This window comes from Gobius niger, assembly GCF_951799975.1.
Source record: "Gobius niger genome assembly, chromosome: 1".
NCBI classification, from domain to species: domain Eukaryota; kingdom Metazoa; phylum Chordata; class Actinopteri; order Gobiiformes; family Gobiidae; genus Gobius; species Gobius niger.
The window spans coordinates 67785269-67806033 of NC_136852.1; the positions used below are offsets into that span (position 1 = coordinate 67785269).

The 20765-nt window shown below is 41.2% G+C and overlaps 1 protein-coding gene across 4 annotated transcripts in view; it reads right to left on the reverse strand.

Moving 5' to 3' along the window:
- grid2 (glutamate receptor, ionotropic, delta 2) overlaps nt 1-20765 on the reverse strand; it is a 651170-nt gene that overhangs the window by 117637 nt on the left and 512768 nt on the right. For all 4 annotated transcript variants that reach the window (XR_013792643.1, XM_079551983.1, XM_079551984.1 and 1 more), the window contains exon 13: nt 12735-12930. Coding sequence is in view for 3 of the 4 variants with exons in the window: in XM_079551983.1 (XP_079408109.1) it covers nt 12735-12930 (196 nt within the window). In the remaining variant the exon portion in view is untranslated. The remainder of the gene's footprint in view (nt 1-12734; nt 12931-20765) is intronic.

The window sequence follows — 20765 nt, forward strand, 5'->3', positions numbered from 1 at the left end:
AGGGTGCAGATTGGACATTTAATATAGCACTTTGGAGTGAATAGCTGGGATTACGTGCAGAATTGGTGGTGCTGCATATGAATAATGTAATATCACACGACGCGAGGAATATGGACTCGGAGATAATCATCAATTATAACTGAGGGAATTGGACAGAAGCATGTATTAGCAGGACGGTGCCTAACAAATGTGCCGCAGGAAGCAAAGAGGCCAATAGGAATATTGTAGTCAGAGGAAAGACAAATGGTGTCTCCCATATGATTTGAAAAAACAAAAACATATTTGGTTAATTGTTGTTTATCCTGGTCATAATCTATAAGTGGCAATCAAATTCTGCTGCCAAGGAAACGATTAAAGTATAGTACTCAGATAGATTTGAAGCACCAGATGTGCACATTGAGAAATATAACCATTCTCATCCTTTGTTCATCCTTCATTCAAACCACAAAAATAATGATTATTAACATTATATATATATATATGATACTAGGACAAAAGTCCAAACCCATTTAGTAGTTTTAAAATCTAAATTAGATGCGAGATTCAATCTCAATTTTTGCAAACATTTAGTAAGTTGCTTCTCTGGGAAACTTTAAAGAAATTTGTTCAGTATTGTACCTGGTTAAATGTATTTTTCTTATAGCTATCAAACACCAAACTGTGAATGTTTCACCCTCTGACCACATTTACATGATGTCAAAGCCTGGACAGATTTCACTTTGAAAAAGTGGTCACTAAGCAAATTTTTGGAGCCAGGACTCGAACACACGATGCTGAGAGCTGGTCAATGTTTTGCGATATGTGCAGCATATGGGGTCAGATACGCAGATAAGTAATAAAAGTTTGGACCCACAAACTGTAGATACTATAGCTTGAATGTGAAATAATAATTGAGTTTAAACTCTATTTATAGCAACGGTTTGAATGTGCTATGCTGATCTAATGTATGGCAGCAGCATCCAATATGCAATTGTCGTAATGCATGGCCTCCGCAGAGGGAAGGTCAGACCCATTTCAACATGCTAATGCACCAAACACTTCTGAAATTCAAATCCAAATGTGTTTTCTTCATGCAAAACTGACAGCTAAAATGCAGAAATGCTTTTTGCTGGGATAACTGCAATGCATGGCATTATAACCATATGAGGGTTCATATGGTTGTAATGAAGGTGTAAAAAAGTGCACTTGGTTTGTTGCTATGCCATGCTTCCTCGCTGCATGTTTAAACAGCCTGGTACGGTAGATGTGAGTATGAAAGCATGTATAATAGGGTCACAAGCTGCTTGGCTGGGTTCAATGCATCTGCTTCAAATGTTAAACCAGTCCTCTGAACCATTCCTTGCCTATAGCCTTGGTTTGGTTAATGTTGCATCTAACATTTGAGCACTGTTTATTTCTTTGCCAAGTAGACCAGCCGACTATGAAGCATATGCCCTCTGTATTTCACTGGGCTGCAGATGATCGGCCTGCAGTATTCCGACGAGGGCAAGTAAAATGACTCATGTACTCATTTTAAAGGGATGTTTGGCAGGTTATTAAACCCATTTATTTGTTCATGTTGACTTTAGGGCTGCACAATTATAAATTGCAATATGAATAGCTGTACATCACAAAATCACAGTCTTTCAAGGATTTCAGGACATTTGAACAGAAATAATTGTACCTGTTGATATGGTAAGATCCCTAATCTTACAGAATTTGAAACTCATAGTTATAACATTACATGATCCCCTGATGGTTGGATAACATTTCAAGAAAGCAGGGGCTTGAACACATGTGTCAAACACAAGGCTCATGAGCCAAATGGGCAAACTCCATACAGAAAGGTTCCCTGCCCAAACTAGTTTTCTCTCTTAACATCTTAGTTTTGATGTCAGACGTAAAAATAGACCAAACTCACCCTTTACAATGTTTATTTTATGACGTTTTGTCACAAATGAGCCGCAGTTTTTCACAATATCACTATAACAGAGTATTGCTCCCTTGTTTTTCCCACAAGTATACATTCACAAATATTGACATGTTTGGTCATTATGGTTATGGTCATTTATTTTCTGGAAGACAGAAGTGGCAAAAAAAAAGTCAGAGATATACGTACATGCACAGAAATTTAGTTTTTTTTCCCCTCCACTTTAGTAGCTTGTACAGCCTCCAAACTTTGAATTCAAATTAAAAGATTTAAAGACTAAAAGATTTTATTTGTCAATTAATTTTACACATGAATTCTGCGTGCCTTTCTGCTGATGATGGCCGGGCTGCCATTTCCTTTTTTTTAGTATGCAAGATCCAATTTTGGTCATAATCTGCCTCAAAACTTTGTTTCCCAAAAAATATAAGCAGGATGTCATCTCAGAAAAGCCCAAACACAAGCCACAAATAAAATGAGCTGCTGTTTAAACTCCCTATGGAACTGAAACTGAAACTTGTCATTTAACGAGCACATGTCCTACAACAACTCCACTGGCATCCCATAAAACAAAGAATCAACTTCAAAATACTCATCACATTCAAAGCACTTCATAACCTGGCCCCTCCGTACATATCTGACCTCCTCCACATCGCTGTTATTGACAAAGAGTGTCTTTCCATTCTAGAATCTGAAAACAATAGACAGCACATAACCATACGAGGGCAAAAAAAGGGCACGTTTTCTTTGAGTGGAACCATCTCATGGTCTGGGCGAGCGTCATGCAGAGTCGAAAATCACTCAAACTGGCGATCCGCTGGGCTGTAAAATCACTCGGCAGTCATCAGAGACTGTGGAGGGCTGGCTGAGAGGAGCTGTCATACAGCCACCCAGGGATACTCAGGCAAACCCACCAAGGTGTGAGTCAAGAGAGCGGCGCGCAGATGCAAATGAGCCCCGGCTCAGAGCGGCTGAAGACGGGCTCAATGTGTCGTTTTATGCACATACCTCTGCCTCATAAGTTAAAAGCTACTCATATACGCATCTCCATTCCATATTCTTTCCTTTCACTACCCCCCCGCAATAGAGATATTCAGGCCATTAACTATGATGTGGGCTTACATATGTTTTAGTGAGTGAAAGCAGCATAGTGGGTAGATGAGAGCGCTACACTTCAATCTGTCTACAAGGGGAAATAGATTTGCTGAAAATATGAAATAAATGGAGGTGCTAAGTTTTTATGAACATACATCTCAAAATGGCTGAATATTATCTGTCTCAATCTCATTTAATTTTACTTTTTTTTGGCTAACCGCACAAGAAGAATTCATTGGAACAATTTGGCAATATTCAATAACTGTCTTTGAATGGGTGATAATGCCAGGGTCATCATCCATGCGGAAAGTAACAGGCATCATTGCTAGATCATTCATTGCTAGGTCAGAGAAGCCATGAGACCAGGAAACGAGCATCAACATCTATGAACTGGGACGGAGAGCGTACACCTAATCCCACACCTGGGACACTCTCCTGGAGAAGGCGGCAAAATCCATGGAAATGTGCTCACGTCACTTCACCATCACATGACGCCTCTGAGGAAGATTAAAGAAAGTAATTGCAGCTAGTGAAGCAGGAAAACAAACATTCTGTCTTTCTAAAAGATCAATCTTTAACAATCATTGTTTCTTTTGTAAAAAATAGTGCCCAGCCGGAAACATTTTTTGCAGTTTTACTAAACATTTTGGCTCGACAGTAACGTTCACAGAATTCACACAACAGCTGATCGTCAAAACCGGTAAGCGCTTGGTCATGTTTATTTCTGCTTGTTATATTTGTAGCTGCCCCTTTATCGAGCCATTGAAATACCACCAAACTGCTCCGTCCCGCCCTGTATCTTATGGGAGGATGTCTTATTAAACTCACTGATACCGCAAGAAAATAAGTTTAAAGTGAAAGTAAGAACAACGGTCGCCATCTGCAAAAATGCTAATCTCCTCATGAGTTTCATGAATTTCTCTGTGTGATGTTCATGTTCCTGTGAGTCAGAGCACAGTGTCATCACCTGTGATGCCCTGTTAGGGGCACTTTGACACTGAGACACTACACCTCGCACTTCACAGCAGCATGACTGAAACAAAACCCACACTTGCATATCAACAACCCCACATCTCCGTGTGGCGTAGAACTGCGGTTTTCCGAGCTTCGAGAGATGTTAAAGCATTTAGTTTAGTGTGATTTTTGACACGTAAACAACAGGGCTTGTTTATGAAAGTGCCAGCCTGTTGTGGGCTACAGAGACAGGAGAGACGCTGACCCGTTCTGACATATAATATTATTGTGTGCCGCAGGCGATCGAAAGTGAGAGGGGGAGAAAATCCATAGTGCGCAGTCGACACCGATGACAGAGACGAGTAAGAGGTTTACAGCGAAAATGCCGCAGAGAAGAGGAAGAGGTGTGTTTGGGGAGAATACATCATGCTGGTAATCTCATGGGGATAGAATATAGCAATAGGAGTGAATTGGAGATCCAAATCCAAATCTTTCGTACCGCGAGATAAAAGACATGCAGTGAGACAGGCTCTGTGGGTCTGTTAACATCATGGCCGTCCAAATGCCAGCGGCAAATCCACAACTATGGCCTGGATATAATGGAGATCTTCCGTGCAAAGTTTTCAGGGAATTGTAGTCCATGTCAGTGTTCTGATCATTTACTCCTGATACTACATTTTCATACGGTGCACAGTTGCATGGGACAGGTTCACAAACCAGGATTTTTTTCTTGGTACAATCGCGCAACATGAAACAAAAAACATATAACACATAACTTTGAGAAAATTAACTATAAAAACGTAAACACTATGAGGCTATAAGGGCATGTTTAAAGAAGATTAAAATATATGAACCAACAAAAAAAGAAAAAGGGTTGCATTTCAACCAATTTTAATCAGTGACAGAACAAGCTGATTCAGACAAAAATCGTACCTATCTTTCCTAAATATTCCTGACAATGTTTACAGTAGAAACTTTGGAAAAGTGCAGCTTCCTTTACCAGGCAGGATCAATAATACCTGGTTAGGGATTGCTAAAAATGCTTTGTAATTTGATGCAGACGACAGACGTTTGTCCATTTTTCTTCCCAAACCTCTCCTTTGACCATAAATGCAGGGGGGACACATTTCACAACTTAAGAAAAAAACACAGCACAGGGATTGTTTTAGAATCAATTACAAATTCTAAAATGAAATGAAAATAAATGGTCTTTCACTATATGTCACGTCATTTAATTTCAACACTTTTTGTTGAAGATGTTGAAGCAAAGGGTGACTCGTATATAAAAACACAGTATAAAAATCCTGGGGGTACGAGCCAAATGCTAGTTCCAGGCTTGCATCAGGCCTGTAAGTCCACATAACATAAAGGACAGGCATTGCTGCACCACTAGAGTGCAGCCTGTAGCTTCTTATGCATTTTAAATGGCAGAGAGGGAGACAGAGACGTGGAGAAAGCAGTGGTGGGAAATACAGAAAGTGAAAGATGAAAAGCATGCAAAAAGGACACAGACTTCGAAAGTTGATGATTGGGAAATTGTCCAAAAGCACACGATAGTATATGCTGCTTTTACAGTCAACAAACAGCAGCAGTGAACAGGGCGAGGTGTGGAATCAAAGCAAGCAAATCAACACAGGACAACCAGTGCTCCTTTCCAATAAAACTGTTGGTTTCTTCGTGCCGTCAGGAAGTCATTTCCGTCTGTCACACTGAGGCACAAAGAAAACTACTGCTTGTTTATTCCTCCGACTCAAACTATTTAGCATGGCATCATCTGTGGTCATGGCAACGCGTCATATTAAACATGTCACCCACTGAATATTAAAGTGACAATAAGGAAGATTTTAGGTTATATGTTGCCATGACACGTCACAAGAGCAATTAGCATAGATGCAAACTTTAAACTTTCTTCATATGATCCGCTAGACCAGTGGTTCCCAACCCTTTATGTCCCATGTACCCTTTGAGATATGAACATTTTATACTGCAAGTACTGTACCCTCTAACTCGAGGATACTGCCCAAATCTAGCAAGGAACTAAACATATATTATTCAGTATTTAGTCGAGTGTTATGCTAAAAACAGAGCTAAAAACATAAATGTAATATTCAATTTCTACTCAATTACCTATGTAATTCTAATTGAATTAAAATGACGTGTGTATAAAAGACTTTTGTTCACGAAGTCATAAAACAGCACAGAAAGCAACACGAGCTGCAGCAGCGTCACTTGCAACTTCATGTTTTGAGCAGGATTTCCACTTAAGCAGTGATAAAAAGAGAGAAAGGACATTATTACCTCCTGAGCTGCCGGGACAGAACAGATCCACAGCATGACCCTGTTTTGTTTCAGCTAAACTTTTCTGAACACACTGCGCTGTTCAATTTCAAAACAAAACAAACTTCAAACGTCAAAGACACAGTGAGAGCGCTCACTCTGTCACTAATAATTTACCAAAACTATGCCAAAAATGTCTAATACAGAGTGAGCGCTCACTTTTCCACAAACAATCTTTGATGTTCCTCTCATACTGTAGCTGGAGTTTAGTAAACAACAGGCATGAAACACCCTCCGGGTCTGTCGCTAAAGGTGAAGACTCTTTCTTGTTGTCTTGTTTCTTTTCCATTAAAACTCTAGTTTCTTATTTATTTCCTGGGTTTACAACCGGTACTGCAGCAGACCGCGGCTCTGCCATCTCTAATAATTACAAAAGTTTAGTTAGTTATAGTTTGCTTCAAGAAAACAGCTGCTTTATTGTAGACTCTGTGGGACAAATATTGACGTCTTGGGAGAAAAAGTACTGAACCTTTCTCGATACCGCCCCCTACCAGAGCTTTTCGGTCGGTACCAAGTGCCCTACACTGCGCTAGACAACACCAATGCTATTTTGCTATCACAACGTATTTACAAGATGGTCTAATGGACTAAAACTTTATGCTTGGCTACCTGTAATCAAAATGAAGCAGCAGCATCTCCATGGAGGCGAGCTTGAGGATGGGTCAAATGCAGAGACAAATTTCTCTATGGAGATTAATACAGTTTAAAGGGACTAGATGCAAGTTCGCCATTTTATACTCACTACTGCCACCTCAGGTCATATGTGTAACTGTACCTTTTATATTAAGCTCGTGATGACGGCACTTGGGACCCGAAGCAACACGTTTTTGAGTGACAGTGCAGGATTTTAGAGGCATTTGTGGTGAAGAAAATCCATATTTTTTACATTTTTAAACCCCGTATAGTCCCTTTAACTTAATGTCCCGCTCCCAGCAAAGTTACAACTCCGAGTCAGGTCTGAGAAGAGGCGAGCCCACTCACAGTAAGACACACAGGGCCAGATCTTGTGCCTGGCGCAAGGACAGTGCAAACTCTAACTCAATGGTTATCTTCCATGTGGCGCAGCTGTTTTGCTATGAGCGTACTTTTTCCAGTATCGGCTCCCATATTCATACCAGTATCGGGTCGGTGCATCCCTAGCCATGGGTGTTTCTCCACCCCATGTACTTCCCACTTAAATGTGTCTGGAGCTGCGAGATCTCAAAGTGCGCGCCTACTAAGCGCAAAATGTTACGCTAGTCTGCATTTAGAAACACAAAACACAAAGAACAACAACAAATGCGTGGTTCGGTTTTGTTTTATTCATTAGCTGAAATGTTACACAATGTCACATATTTTGTCATAAGTTTACTCAAAGTAGTATTTTAAATGTAGTTAATGATCACTAAAACTAGGACTAAAAGGTCCAGCTATTTTGGTCGACTAATAAAAAGGCCAAAAAATGAAAAGAAGCGACTAAATTATCTAAGCTTCCAATGACACAGTTTGAAAGAGCCCACAGCATTCAAATCCTGTGCTCAAAGAAAAGCGCGGGTGCATGTGTGAGAAAATCCATGACTTTGTATGTAACTGATGAAGTCGACTAAATGTACAAGGCATTTTAGTCGAGCATGTCTTTCAAGAATTGTGCAGCCAATAGCTTGGCACATTTGAACCAGCAATCTTCTGATTAAAAGTTATAAATACACTGTCCGCACCATATTGATTTCAGTATTGTGCTGTGAGATCAAAGATATTTCTTGGACCTCCATAACCATTTAAAAATAGAGCTAAGCGTGGTTTATTCTTCAGAGAATGAGGCGGAGGCCGGACATGACAGGTGCGAAATGGTCTGAAGGAGGTGATTGACAGGAGAGCGCTTCAAATAACACTTCAGACTTTCCTCTCTCCACATATTGTCAGAGCAGTCGCAGATTTTACTTGGAGACTGCGGCGGCTTGTTTCTTGGAATCTGGACAATAAAGAGAGTCATTGGCAGACGTGATGCATGGCTCCTCCACTCGGATGAGCAGCGCATAAGAGGGAATCATTTCGCATTATTCATGGGTTTTTAATAACATTGAAACAAAAGGCATGATTCATTTATCAATTTACGGATGCTCGCATTTTAGGGAGTTCATATTGGGTAACTGCAAAACGTGATTAATTTGCATATCGGACGAATTGGAATTGTTTGTCTTAAGGTGCACGCTGCCTGACCACAAAAGTCGTCACATAAAATATATATACTATTCACTGCATGCATTAGCCTCTCCTTGTTGAAACAGGTCGTCAGCTCTTTCAAATAGTCATGGTGTTAACACGACAAAAACGGATTGGTTTGTCCACTTAATTCCACTTAACAAACGCGTGTCCTTACGTGCCGTTATGTGCCGCATTCATCAAATCTATTTTAAAAACCGACCACGCGCCACTTTTCTTGCTCCTCCCGTGCAACTAGCGCTGGCTCAGGTTCAAATGGAATGCGACGTTGAGAGGAAGGGAGGCCGATGCTGATAGTGTGGGGAGTGTGGGGGTTAGTGAGCTCCACGCATGCAAATCAGAGTGCAGTAGTCAGGTATTTATGATGCCGAGTAATCACCCAGGGAATTAAGCGTTTAACCATGCGCATGCTTTATCAGTGTATCGTTTACAGAGATTTACGGCTCAATCAAAAAGGACCAACCCTTAAGCATGAGTGGCCCAAGAACTGAAACCGTGATTATTCAGTATTTGTGCATTATTCAGACTTTTAAGCAGACGCAGATAAGAGGGCCAATACAATATCATGCAAAATAGACTTTTCTGATCTTACATCTTCCGGTAATCCCTCATATTCAATCTGTCGCACTATTCCACACTCGAAGAGCCAGCCCACACTGAGACATACGCCAGACGGTGTAATCCACGAAAGGATCTGAACAAGTTCACCGCACATGTTCAGATCGTGTCCGTGGCCAAACTCTTATTGTTGTGCAGATTAGCATGTTTGCCATTAGCTATAGTTTGTCAAATTAAATCACTTTGTTTTCCACTAAAGCAGCAGTGTGCTCTATGCCAGCGGCAAGCATACATTTAATAACGTCTTCAAACACATGATTATAGGTTATACTATGAAAATATCAAGACAGAGGCATCGTAAAGTTGTTCAAAAAGACTGAATAAAGCAAAACAAAAATGATCTTTAAAGGAACAGGCCACCGTTGTTCTTACCTAAGCTCATCTATATTAAACATTGCACTCAGCCTGCGCTATGAACCACAAGATCTGGCCCCAAATGTTAACAAGGGCACACACAAAGACCAGACAGGTACACATCAACTTGTCTAAAATCCGGCAAGAACATATTTCAGTACGTAAAAATGGTGGTTTCCTGTTCCTTTAAGGTTAAGGTATACTTTATTGTCCCCGTAGGGAAATTTATTCTCTGCATTCGACCCACCCTGGCTATCTTTTTGGCAAGACGTACTAGCTGATGAAAGAATAACCAGTAGAACAAATCGAGTTAACGTAATACTGGCTCTATAACTGCAGATCAAACTAATTCAGCACTCTGTCTTGCCTAACGCTCACCATAAAGTCCCTTTGATTTTGCTTTTCTGCCAACTTGATGCCAGCACAAGTACTTAGTGGGAAAATGCCCATTGATTGAAAGCACACAGTTGCAAATGACGTCCCATAAGTATGCAATTATGGCTGGCGTTTCTGCTGCAGGTAAACCAGATGCAAGGTACTGTTTGTGAAAGTCTCATTTGTCATAATTCTGTTTTCGTTTACAGTTATCAACAAGAACGGAACGTATAGTTAACATGACGTGGCATATTTCACAAATCAGAACGGTTTGTGCCTCGGATTATCATGGACAATTGCACTACCATATCAGATACATGTAATTGTATGCTTCGGAGTCTGAATGGCATTGTTTTGTTGCACAAAATTGGAAAAACAAGTGTGAACTAGATAGACCATGATCCTTTGCTTTGTTTCTGTGAAGCCATTGTTATGAAATGTCCTTAATTACACAAAGCCACTTACTGCCATTTTCAAAGAAGAAAGCAGAACATGGAGCTTAAAGGGACAATAAGAAGTTTAAAGATGTTAAAACTAAGTATTTTCATCCACCTACATGTTCCAGCCATGTCCTAAGGTGTAGAATGAGCCCAGACCTGTTCACCACAACTGCCTCTAAAATCCTGCACTGTCACTCAAAATGTAGTTAGTTCAGGTCTGAAGTGCCACCATGCATGAGCTTAATACAGAGACTGCAGTACGCCTGAGGTGGCAGTAATGAGTATAAAATGACCAACTTGCATCTAGTCTCTTTAAACAGATAGTTGCAGCCCTATAACTTGGGGGAGAGACCAATTCTTGATCATATGTACATTTTAAATACACATGATCCTATTTTGTCCCATTTTGCTGTACTCTTTACTGAAATGAACTGAAAAAAACACACACAAAAAAACATAGATACTGCAGCTATTGATACACGGCAATAAAAAGTAAAGTACAAATGACAAAAAAATATTGGTTTTGACTGTATTTTCCTCATTATAGTCAGACCATCTTATCTGGTTATCGGACTGATCTCACTCGGCGCGGGAACTGTTCACACCCTGCACCTCGTCCAGGAAAAAGCTAAGCTACTTTGCAGCCATTTCACGTTAAAATGTGATTATTTTCAAGAGGCTAACTTTATATGACACACTTTTACATTTTGAGAACCTGACTGGTATTTGCTCCTTTCTGCGAACCATGGAGCTTTTGGATTACATCTTGGAGACTCCTTGACTCCAATATGTTTGCCAGCTAAATTAATCTCAGCCATGTCAACAAGCTGGTTAAATACTCCTAGCCTCCTGCTAGTGTTGGCAAAGTGATTCTGCTCTTTCAAGCACTCGTGTAGAGTAGTCAAAGTCTGCCGCTGGAAGGTTAGCAGGAGAGGCACTGGCGTGTGAAGGAAGCCCTCACACTGGGGCAGAGGTTTGGCTGTCACTGTTGGGGAGTAGTGTTGTGGTGAAAGGAACATATAAAGTTGAGCTAAAATGTTGTTTTTAGCTTTTAGCTGGTGCAATCATAGAGAACAGCTTTTGCTTTAAGCTTGAAATGTTACAGACTTTCTGTGCTTGTAACTGTTTCCTGTTACATTTTCTTTAAAGGAATAAGAAATAAAAGAAGAAATACACTTAAATAAAAGTCTGGCTGATTTAAAGAAAATTAGTTCAGGTTCATGGTGCTTATTTAGCCCTTATGTACTACATCAGCTTCAAGACTAAACACCTACAATTTTCTGAAGGATTCACATCGGCAAAGATAACTTTATTTACACAGCACTTGATTTTTTTGTCTAAGTTGACCAAAGGGCTAAATATTAAAGATATAAAAACAATATTAAAGGGACTAGATGCAAGTTGTCATTTTTATACTCACTACTGCCACCTCAAGTCTCACACGTAACTGCAGCTTGTATATTAAACTTGTGCATGACGGCACTTCGGACCCAATTTAACGACTTTTTGCAGTTGTGGTGAACAGGTCTGGGCTCATTCCACACATTAGGACATTGCTGGAACATGTAGGGGGAGGAAAATACATAAGTTTAACATCTTTAAACCCTGTCTAGTCCCTTTAACACTACAATAATTAACATTGAACACGTTGTTGAACTTTGATGTTTATTTTACCAGTTAAATATCTGCCTGTCATTCATGAAAACAAGTTTTTACACTTTGCGCCCGAGCAAACAGCAGAGCAGAGAAAACACAAGGTTAATTGATTTCAGAATTGAAGTGGCAGTTACAGCAGATGTGATCTTTGACATGATTTATTCTAAAAATACACTTCATGAAACATTGCTTCAAAAACTTAATTAACCTAAATTAAAAACAAACCATGGCTGCAACCGATAGAGAATGAATTTAACCCTTTCTATGGTCAAACTTTTCTTTAACTTTTCTCTCTCATGGACTCATTCACATGGAATTACCTACAATCTGACACTCGATGACGATGAAGATGGTCCGACATACAAACGATACAGAGGAGTCCAGGAGGAGAGCGAGAGGGGAGAGAGGACGCGGATCTACGCTATACTACATTGTATATTAACTTAGAAAATAAGCTGCATTAATTTCTTTCATGTGAGCCTACATTATTACCTGACGGATTTGGACGTGGACTTAATGTACTCGATGTAAATGAGGTGTTATTCCTCCACTGTTAATAAGTCGACCTCTATAAGTCGTTAATACCCTAAAATACAGTAATCCTTGTTGACATTGTACAATTCTATTTGCCTCCCGTTTCATTACGGGTTTGGGGAAGCGATGTACCTCCATGTGCATGATGAAGCTAATCTCCTCTCTATGAGGCCATATGGCTCCAAATGTCAGATATTAACAGCGTGTGCAAAAGCGTCTCCTGGGCTCCTCCATGATAAGAGCGAGACGCGATAAGGGCCTACCTTGCGGATGCCTTCTCGGGACTCCTCCACGTTGTTGTCGGCCCCTCCGGTCCGGTTGATCATGCGCCACATCTGTGAGTACATGGGGTCTCTCTCGAAGGGGTTCATGGCCTTGGAGCGCACCTGGTCGTACACAGCCGAATCCAGCACCGTGCCATAAGGAAGCTCCGTCTGCTTGGATAGGTCCTGCAGTGATCTGTGGACGAGGAGGAGCAGCCAATTCATAAAACACTCTTCACCTCTTTGCCCACGGCAGTTTGTGCAGCTGGGCATAGAGCAAAAAAGCGCCATGCCCCTTTAATCTCATTAATATCACATGAAAACGAGACAAAGGCATAGCTCCAGTTCATAATATCAGTAATATTTCAGCTGCTCACTGTGGCACATGGCAGCCATTGGAAACTGCTTTGGACAGACCAGGAAGCTCTGACAGTGTGGGAACAAATGCCAGCTGCGTGCCACTTCCAAACATCCCACTCACATAAATGGATGATCTGCATCTCTCAATAGAGCCAATGAGCGGCATTTGGCACAGGCAAACAAGTGACATGCCATTAAACTATTAAAAAGGGAATTGGCAATACACGACTAATTGCAGAAAAATACCAAGTCGTTTAACTTTCAACACTGAAGTTGGAAATTCTGTTGTTTTTTTTTCTCATATTTTGAATTATTTTAAAAAAGAAGTGAAGAGGCCACTGTATAAAGCGTCAACCGTTGCTCATGTAACAATTGCACTTGTTTTAAGCCAAACTGCAGATTACAACCATGCAATAACAAACATGCGCCTAATGATATAATGACAAATCAAATCAAATGTATTTAAACCTTATGTTTGTCTAACTGTCAGGTCTGAGGATAGAAGAGATGGCGCACACAATAAAAAAAATTATGATGCAAGTTTATTATTCTATATGTAACAGACCAAGGCTTTACTTTGAAATAATAAGCGACATCTGGGGTGGTGATGGTTAAATTGTCATGATGGGCCTAGTTGATGGGTAAAAAAGGTTTGCTTTTTACAGTCTTACGGCTGTTTTGTATCGTTAAATGTGGCATTAACTTACTGTAAAGAAAGGCCACTTGTATGTGCAGTCATATTATTGTGTGGAACATTAACCTTTTTTTTTAAGTTTCACGGGCCACAGCCCCCTGATCATGTAAGGAATTTATTTTCATTGCAAATATACCAGCAAATCACAAAATATCGCATGTCAGATGAAGAACCCTTAAAAAAATCATTATATAGATATAATTTTTATGATTCTGATGGGCGGTTCCTCCCTGCTATCTCCAATATACTGTGTTACATCACGTTATTGTGTCCTTGGGCAAGACTTTGACTTGTGATTTATGGTTTACAGGGAGGTCAATGGCATAAAGAAACAGCCACATTTTTATCATTGAGAAACTTACCCTGGGGCACTCTGACCGAGGAGTGGCTGTCATTCAACGCCTGTGATCCTTTCACCCCGCTCCCACCGCTCTCTCACTCGACCGCACTTACAGTTTCACACAAGTAAAGCAGATGATAAGCATTGCCCAAGGATACAACAACGACATAAAGACTGATATTCTTACTGCCAACCACTAGATTAAATTGGCCACTGCCTGCGTGTGAGTGATCCCTTTTTTTTTACAGTAAACAAGTTGCGTATAATTACAACTTACTTTGCCACAGTGTATGTATGCAGCAGCAGTCATTTTCTCCCCTCTGCTTCACAGGGGGATTGCACTCTCCATTGTTAATTACAATGCTACCGCGCTTTGGTTGCTTCTCGACAGTTTGGCCTCTGAGAAATGTAATGGAGGACTATTACTGCAAACTAATTACTGTTTGCTTGTTAAGCGCCTGCTACACGCCACCCATGGATTTGAAAGACAAATTCACTCAAATAAAACATGCCCGCCAAAGAAAACGTATGCGGATATTAATTAAGCACAATACAGGCCGAACAATTGGTATTCCTTCTTAGAGACGTGACTTGAAGGAAAGCAATCACTTCTTTTCACTAAAACTTTTTTAACGTTTGTCTATGCGTCATGAGTAATCCTGCATAGTCAGTCAGTCTCCAGTTCAAAGCTAACCCTTCAGCTGCTGATGTCGTAAGGTGGTGTTACTGAATCACCGATCAGAGCTGACAAAGACCCAAATCTGATTACTTAAGAACCTAGGGCTGCTCCATTATAGAAAAAAAATAATAAATCAATGATTATTTGTTGCCTTAAAAAAAAAAATCTTTATTTTATTTATTCATTTTTATTATTATTTTTAAAAACTATGGACTACATTTTGTTTGGACAATAAATGTTTTTTTTTTAATATGCTCACGTTTCTAAACAACTCTAAAGAGATACCTGCCCCCTGCAGGCCAGCCCTCACACCTGTCCAACAGAGCCGTGCGGCCTGATGACATCATCACACAGCGCTAATGTTTTTATGTTGGACCAAAGCATGGGCCTTTAGCACGTGAAATGCGAAGGGAACAGAAAAAATCATCTCAGCTGCATGAAGTAATAAGAGCTTTTCTTTGAGCTCCGGTGAGATCTGCTCCTGAAGAAGAGTTTTAGACTTTTCTAAACAAAACCAGTGCCTGGGCAAAGGATATCGAGGCTTCTAAACAGCGGTTCTCCTTTCAGCACAAGGTGAGCACTTAACAGTGGTGTTATCTCAAGAGTTAGGTATAAAAAATATTAGTCCGATATTATAAACAGTTCTATCACGCTGCGCTGGTACTATTTCAGCTCACCAGACGCGTCACACAAACCGCGCAGGACGGACTTTTTGCGTTTTGGATGATCCTTAAAAATCTTTTCTCCATCCATCCATCCATCCATCCATTTTCTTCCGCTTTATCCGGGGCCGGGTCGCGGGGGCAGCAGTCTCAACAGAGATGCCCAAACTTCCCGATCCACACACACCTCCTCCAGCTGTTCTGGGGGGACCCCGAGGCGACACCAGGCCAGCTCGGAGACATAGTCCCACCACCGTGTCCTGGGCCTTCCACGAGGCCTTGTCCCACTAGGACATGCCTGGAACACCTCCCGCGGGAGGCGACCAGGAGGCATCCGAAACAGATGCCCGAGCCACCTCAGCTGGCTCCTTTCGACGTGAAGGAGCAGCGACTCTACTCTGAGCTCCTCCCGGGTAACTGAGCTCCTCACCCGATCTCGGAGGGTGCGCCCAGCCACCCTGCGAAGGAAACTCATTTCGGCCGCTTGTATTCGCGATCTTGTCCTTTCGGTCATTACCCAAATCTCATGACCATAGGTGAGGGTGGGAACGTAGATCGATCGGTAAATCGAGAGCTTTGCCCCCCGACTCAGCTCCCTCTTCACCACGACAGACCGATACAGCGACCGCATCACTGCTGACGCCGCACCGATCCGTCTATCGATCTCACGCTCCATCCGTCCCTCACTCGTGAACAAGACCCCGAGATACTTGAACTCCTCCACTTGAGGCAAGGACTCCCCACCGACCTGCAGAGGGGAAGCCACCTTTTTCCGGTGGAGAACCATGGCCTCGGATTTGGAGGTGCTGATCCTCATCCCGGCCGCTACACACTCGGCTGCAAACCGCCCCAGTGCGTGCTGAAGGTCCTGGTTCGTTGAAGCCATCAGAACAACATCGTCCGCAAACAGCAGAGATGAGACTCTGAGGCTCCCAAACCGGACACCCTCCGGCCCCTGGCTGCGCCTAGAAATTCTGTCCATAAAAGTAATGAACAGAACCGGTGACAAAGGGCAGCCCTGGCGGAGACCAACACGCACCGGGAACAGGTCTGACTTACTGCCGGCAATGCGAACCAAGCTCCTGCTGCGGTCATACAGGGAACGGACGAAAAATCTTTTCTCGATTATGCTATTTTTGTGATCATCTAGTGTAATAATCTAAATCATAATTGAATTTCGATTAATTGCACAGCCCTGTAAGAACCTAACCACAGATAAATCAGTGTATTTCGAAAGGGTGTGTCTGAAACACTTTCATTATCGTCTGTTCTGTGTGGCTTCATATCGTGTTGGCGATGGTTCATATTTGAAACTTTCAGAGTCAGTGATCATCGAACAAGATAGTTCATAAAGAGTTGTTTATTGAACACAACAACACTTTGACTTATGTGCAGTCGCTAGGATAGCATTTCTCCCATTCGAAATCTTATTTCATTCATTGCTCTGCTGGAGGATACAGAACCGCTCAAGGTAGTCCGTTATGTGGGTGTTGTAGTTTGTATTATCCAGCATAACTTCCCCCGTTGTTCCAGCCAGTAGGTTAGGATGGTCACATATTGTCCTAGTGCGTATAGCAGGGGTAGGCAGGTTTTCTAGGCAGAGGGCCGATTTTCTTTATTGTAATAGACCGAGGGCCGAAGCCACTGATTATTAGCCCAAAGTAAAGCACAACACTGGAAACATGACCATCTTAAACGAGATAAATTACTTAAAATTGCTTGAATAAAAGTTCTTCTATGTTGAATTTGAGTCGGTTTGAACTAATTCAAGACACAAATGCTAGCGCCAATGGAACAAGAATAAAACCCACTTGAAATCTGACAATTGTTTTTCACTTGAAATGACACGCAATTATCTGAATTAAGAGAATAACTACTACTAGAGGTTTTATCTCATCTAAGACCAGACCAAATCAACTAAAACCTTAGATTTCATCTCTTGATTCAAGTAAATTTATCATTTCTTCCTTAAAACAAGTATTTTTTTTCCAGTGCACTTCCTTCAAATGCCAGTGTTGTACATATTATATGACCTAATTTGGTGTATTGACAGTATTTCTACCTTTTTTCCCTCCAATTTAACTCTAATAATGTTAAAAGTACTCTCTGATTTGTGTGATAATGTTTCTCAAAATCATCTTGAGGGCCAGAGGTTCTGTGCTGAAGGGCCGGATTTGGCCCTCGGGCCTGACGTTGCCTACCCCTGGCATATAGTATGATCAGCTTAAGCTCCTGTTCCTCACAGCTGTTGTACAAAACCTTCTGGTCAACCACACAATGTAGCCCTCAAAGGTGTAGGAACAGTAGAAGGAAGGAGCCCAAGTCTTAAAACGGGTCAGGACTAAGCATTTCTAAACCCATTCTAATTACTAAAATCTTTGGCTGGACCTGTTCCGCAGTTTAAATACCAAGACAGTTTATTATTGCCTTTCTGACTTATAATATTCACTTATTGTAATATACCATAACTCCAGCTTATCGCCCACATTGTAGTGACACTTGAGCCTGTTCTTACCCAATATCCTTTGCCTTTATGCGCTCAGATGTATGTTCTCTTTCATAACTAATTAAAGCTCCACAAGTAATCTGTGATTTTCCACACTCATTAAAATATATGTTTGAGCTGTTGCATTCCCCGGGCAGTACATTTTCCTCTACTCTTCTAGCCATGCGCCATTAAGCACCAGGCGGAGATTAAGAAAGGGCCAAAGCGTTCAGTAAAGGGAGAATCCTATAGTCAAAGAGGGCACTGACAGTTTGTATACACAGGGGAGTGATGAGGGGAAGCAAATTACTAAAGGCCGAAGATTAATTGAACACAATAAAAGATTCATAATGATGGCAAAGTTCATTAAAACCTTCAAAGGCTTTTTTTTGGGTTCTTTTTCCCCCGACTTGGGATAATAAATCACTGATGCTGGAAATAAAAGGCTTCACAATGACCAGGTCTGCAAGATTGTTCAACTAGCAGAGCATATGACAGATAGGCAAATGAGTGAGGAGTGATTAATGTTATTTTGAATTCTGTAGAAGAGATTGTTCAAATATTGTCAACTTTTCAGAGGTGTCTTCTCACTTCTTTAGGGTTAGTAGGCGAATACCTCTTTCTGTTTTTGTTTTTTTTGGAGCCTATATACTGGACACAAATGTAGAATGGGATCGAGGCAGATTTTGACATTCCTACCTACCACAGTTCATACACTCAATAAACTATCCATTGCGCCTCACTTTATCATTTAAAGGTGCACTATGAAACTTTTTTAAGTGGAAAAAAAAGGTTGATATTGGTGTGACCTTTTGGTGACCCCGTGGCTGTCAGCATGGCGCCTTAATTTTCCATCACAGTGGCCTGTATCTCCAGGATCAATTGTGTGGAAGGTTTTCACTGCTGATGGAGCCTCTCACCTGAAAACCTAAAACAATTGATCCTGGAGTGTTGTTATAGACCACTGTGATTGAAAGTAAAGGCGCCATGCTGACCACACATACAGTCGTTGGGTCACTACAAGGACAAATACGCACAAATAGCAACTTTTTTTCCACATAAAAAGTTGCATCATGCACCTGTAAATGAATGTGTGCATGCAAAAAATGCACTTGACAAGTAAAGACCGCTCTTGCAGGGGTTTTTTTGTCGCTTGCACCTGCTAATAACTGTATACAAGGCACCATTTTTAAATTAGAGAATGCTAACAAATCAATAGCGCTGTGATAGAGCAGTTTGGGTGCAGAACAGCTCAAAGCGGGTCTAGTGATGGATGATGGGTTTTAAAAATAGGCCCTTAAAAAGACACAACTAAATTTGAATGGGTAAATGAAGCAAAAATACGACTCCAGTTATATTGTCATTTTTGCATGATATGTCCCCCTGAACGGTGTCGTGGCTGAAACATTTGCAGTTGTGACATGTAGTTCAATGAATATTAGATCTTACCATCTACGCATGATGAAACCCACTGCAATTCTTTTTAAAAGCAACCTTTATTTTTTGGTTTCATATCTTCTAAGCTTTGTTCTACAATCCTGTGAATGGAACCGATATCCAATTCCTCATTAAATGAGTTTTCTCCAGCCAAAGGTTTCGCAAATGTTTGCCTTTTTAGCCACTGTAATTATGCCCAAAGCCTTTTTTATATACGTCATTAACGGGTCAAGGACTGGAGAGCACTCCATTACATTTTGGAAGAAGTCCAGTTTTAGGGGAGGATACTGGAATTTCTGGAACATTATAGGAGCTTCAGCCGTGATTGAATTAGTCAGGTATGGAAAGTTGGCAGAGGTATCGCTTCTCGCGGCGCACTTATAGCGGCTGGATGTGTGTGTTTAGCTCGCCTGCCTGTCTTGTGTGTATGCTAGCTCATTTTGCAACCAATTATACCCCTCTAAGCAGCCCAATGAGCAGGCAAATGGAGTGAACCGCTAGCTGAATGTATCCGCTGACAAATATTAAGGGTTGGGAGCCGGGGAGAGAGAGCGCACCGGTGTGTCATTGAAATCTTCAGAGGGATCAAGGCTTTTTGTCATTAGCCCAAAGATTATTTTTGCAAGCTAATTCGAATCAGCTCTTTAGCGCAGGTAACGAGCCCCAGAGAACGGCGTGGATTGTGCGCCATCGTCATGCTAGCGAAGAAAATAATATCACAAGCTAATAGGCAAAGGCGGTAATAGCTATGTGCAAGTAATTTGGGAGCACACATGAGATTGGACCGTCACGAAACGACTCTATGAGCACTGGGACGGCTGTGTGCACAAAGTAATTCTCAATTCTCAGTGTGCAGTCTCCATTGATAAGGCTCTTTTGCGGTTCAATTATATGTAGCTATATGATTTGTCTGACTGTGATTCATGGCGGTGGTCAGAGGATATATATACTTTCATTTCACATAAACTGTTTATGCATACTGTAAAACTGTGATGGAAATTTGCTATTTTTTTGCATGCATAAATATCGCAAGTGGCTCATAGTAGAAAGTTGTAAAATATAACGGCTGTTTCTCTCAAATGTCACAGAGTCAAAGGGTCATAATGCTCAGTGACCAAGTTGATGTGCATTGTTAGTTTATAGTGGATATAAATCTTGTTATAAGCTTGTTGGCAATGTATTAGGAATTGTGAGTCAATGATTTAATTGATTTCAGTTTAGATGACAGGACAAATATGGTGTCACACAGGAAAATACTTTTCATTGAAGGTGCACTCACACTTGACATCCGAACCGTGCCATTCTCTAGCTCGGAAAGGTCTGGATGCACCGAATGGCCTGCGCTCACACTTGCACAAACGAACTGAGCCATGG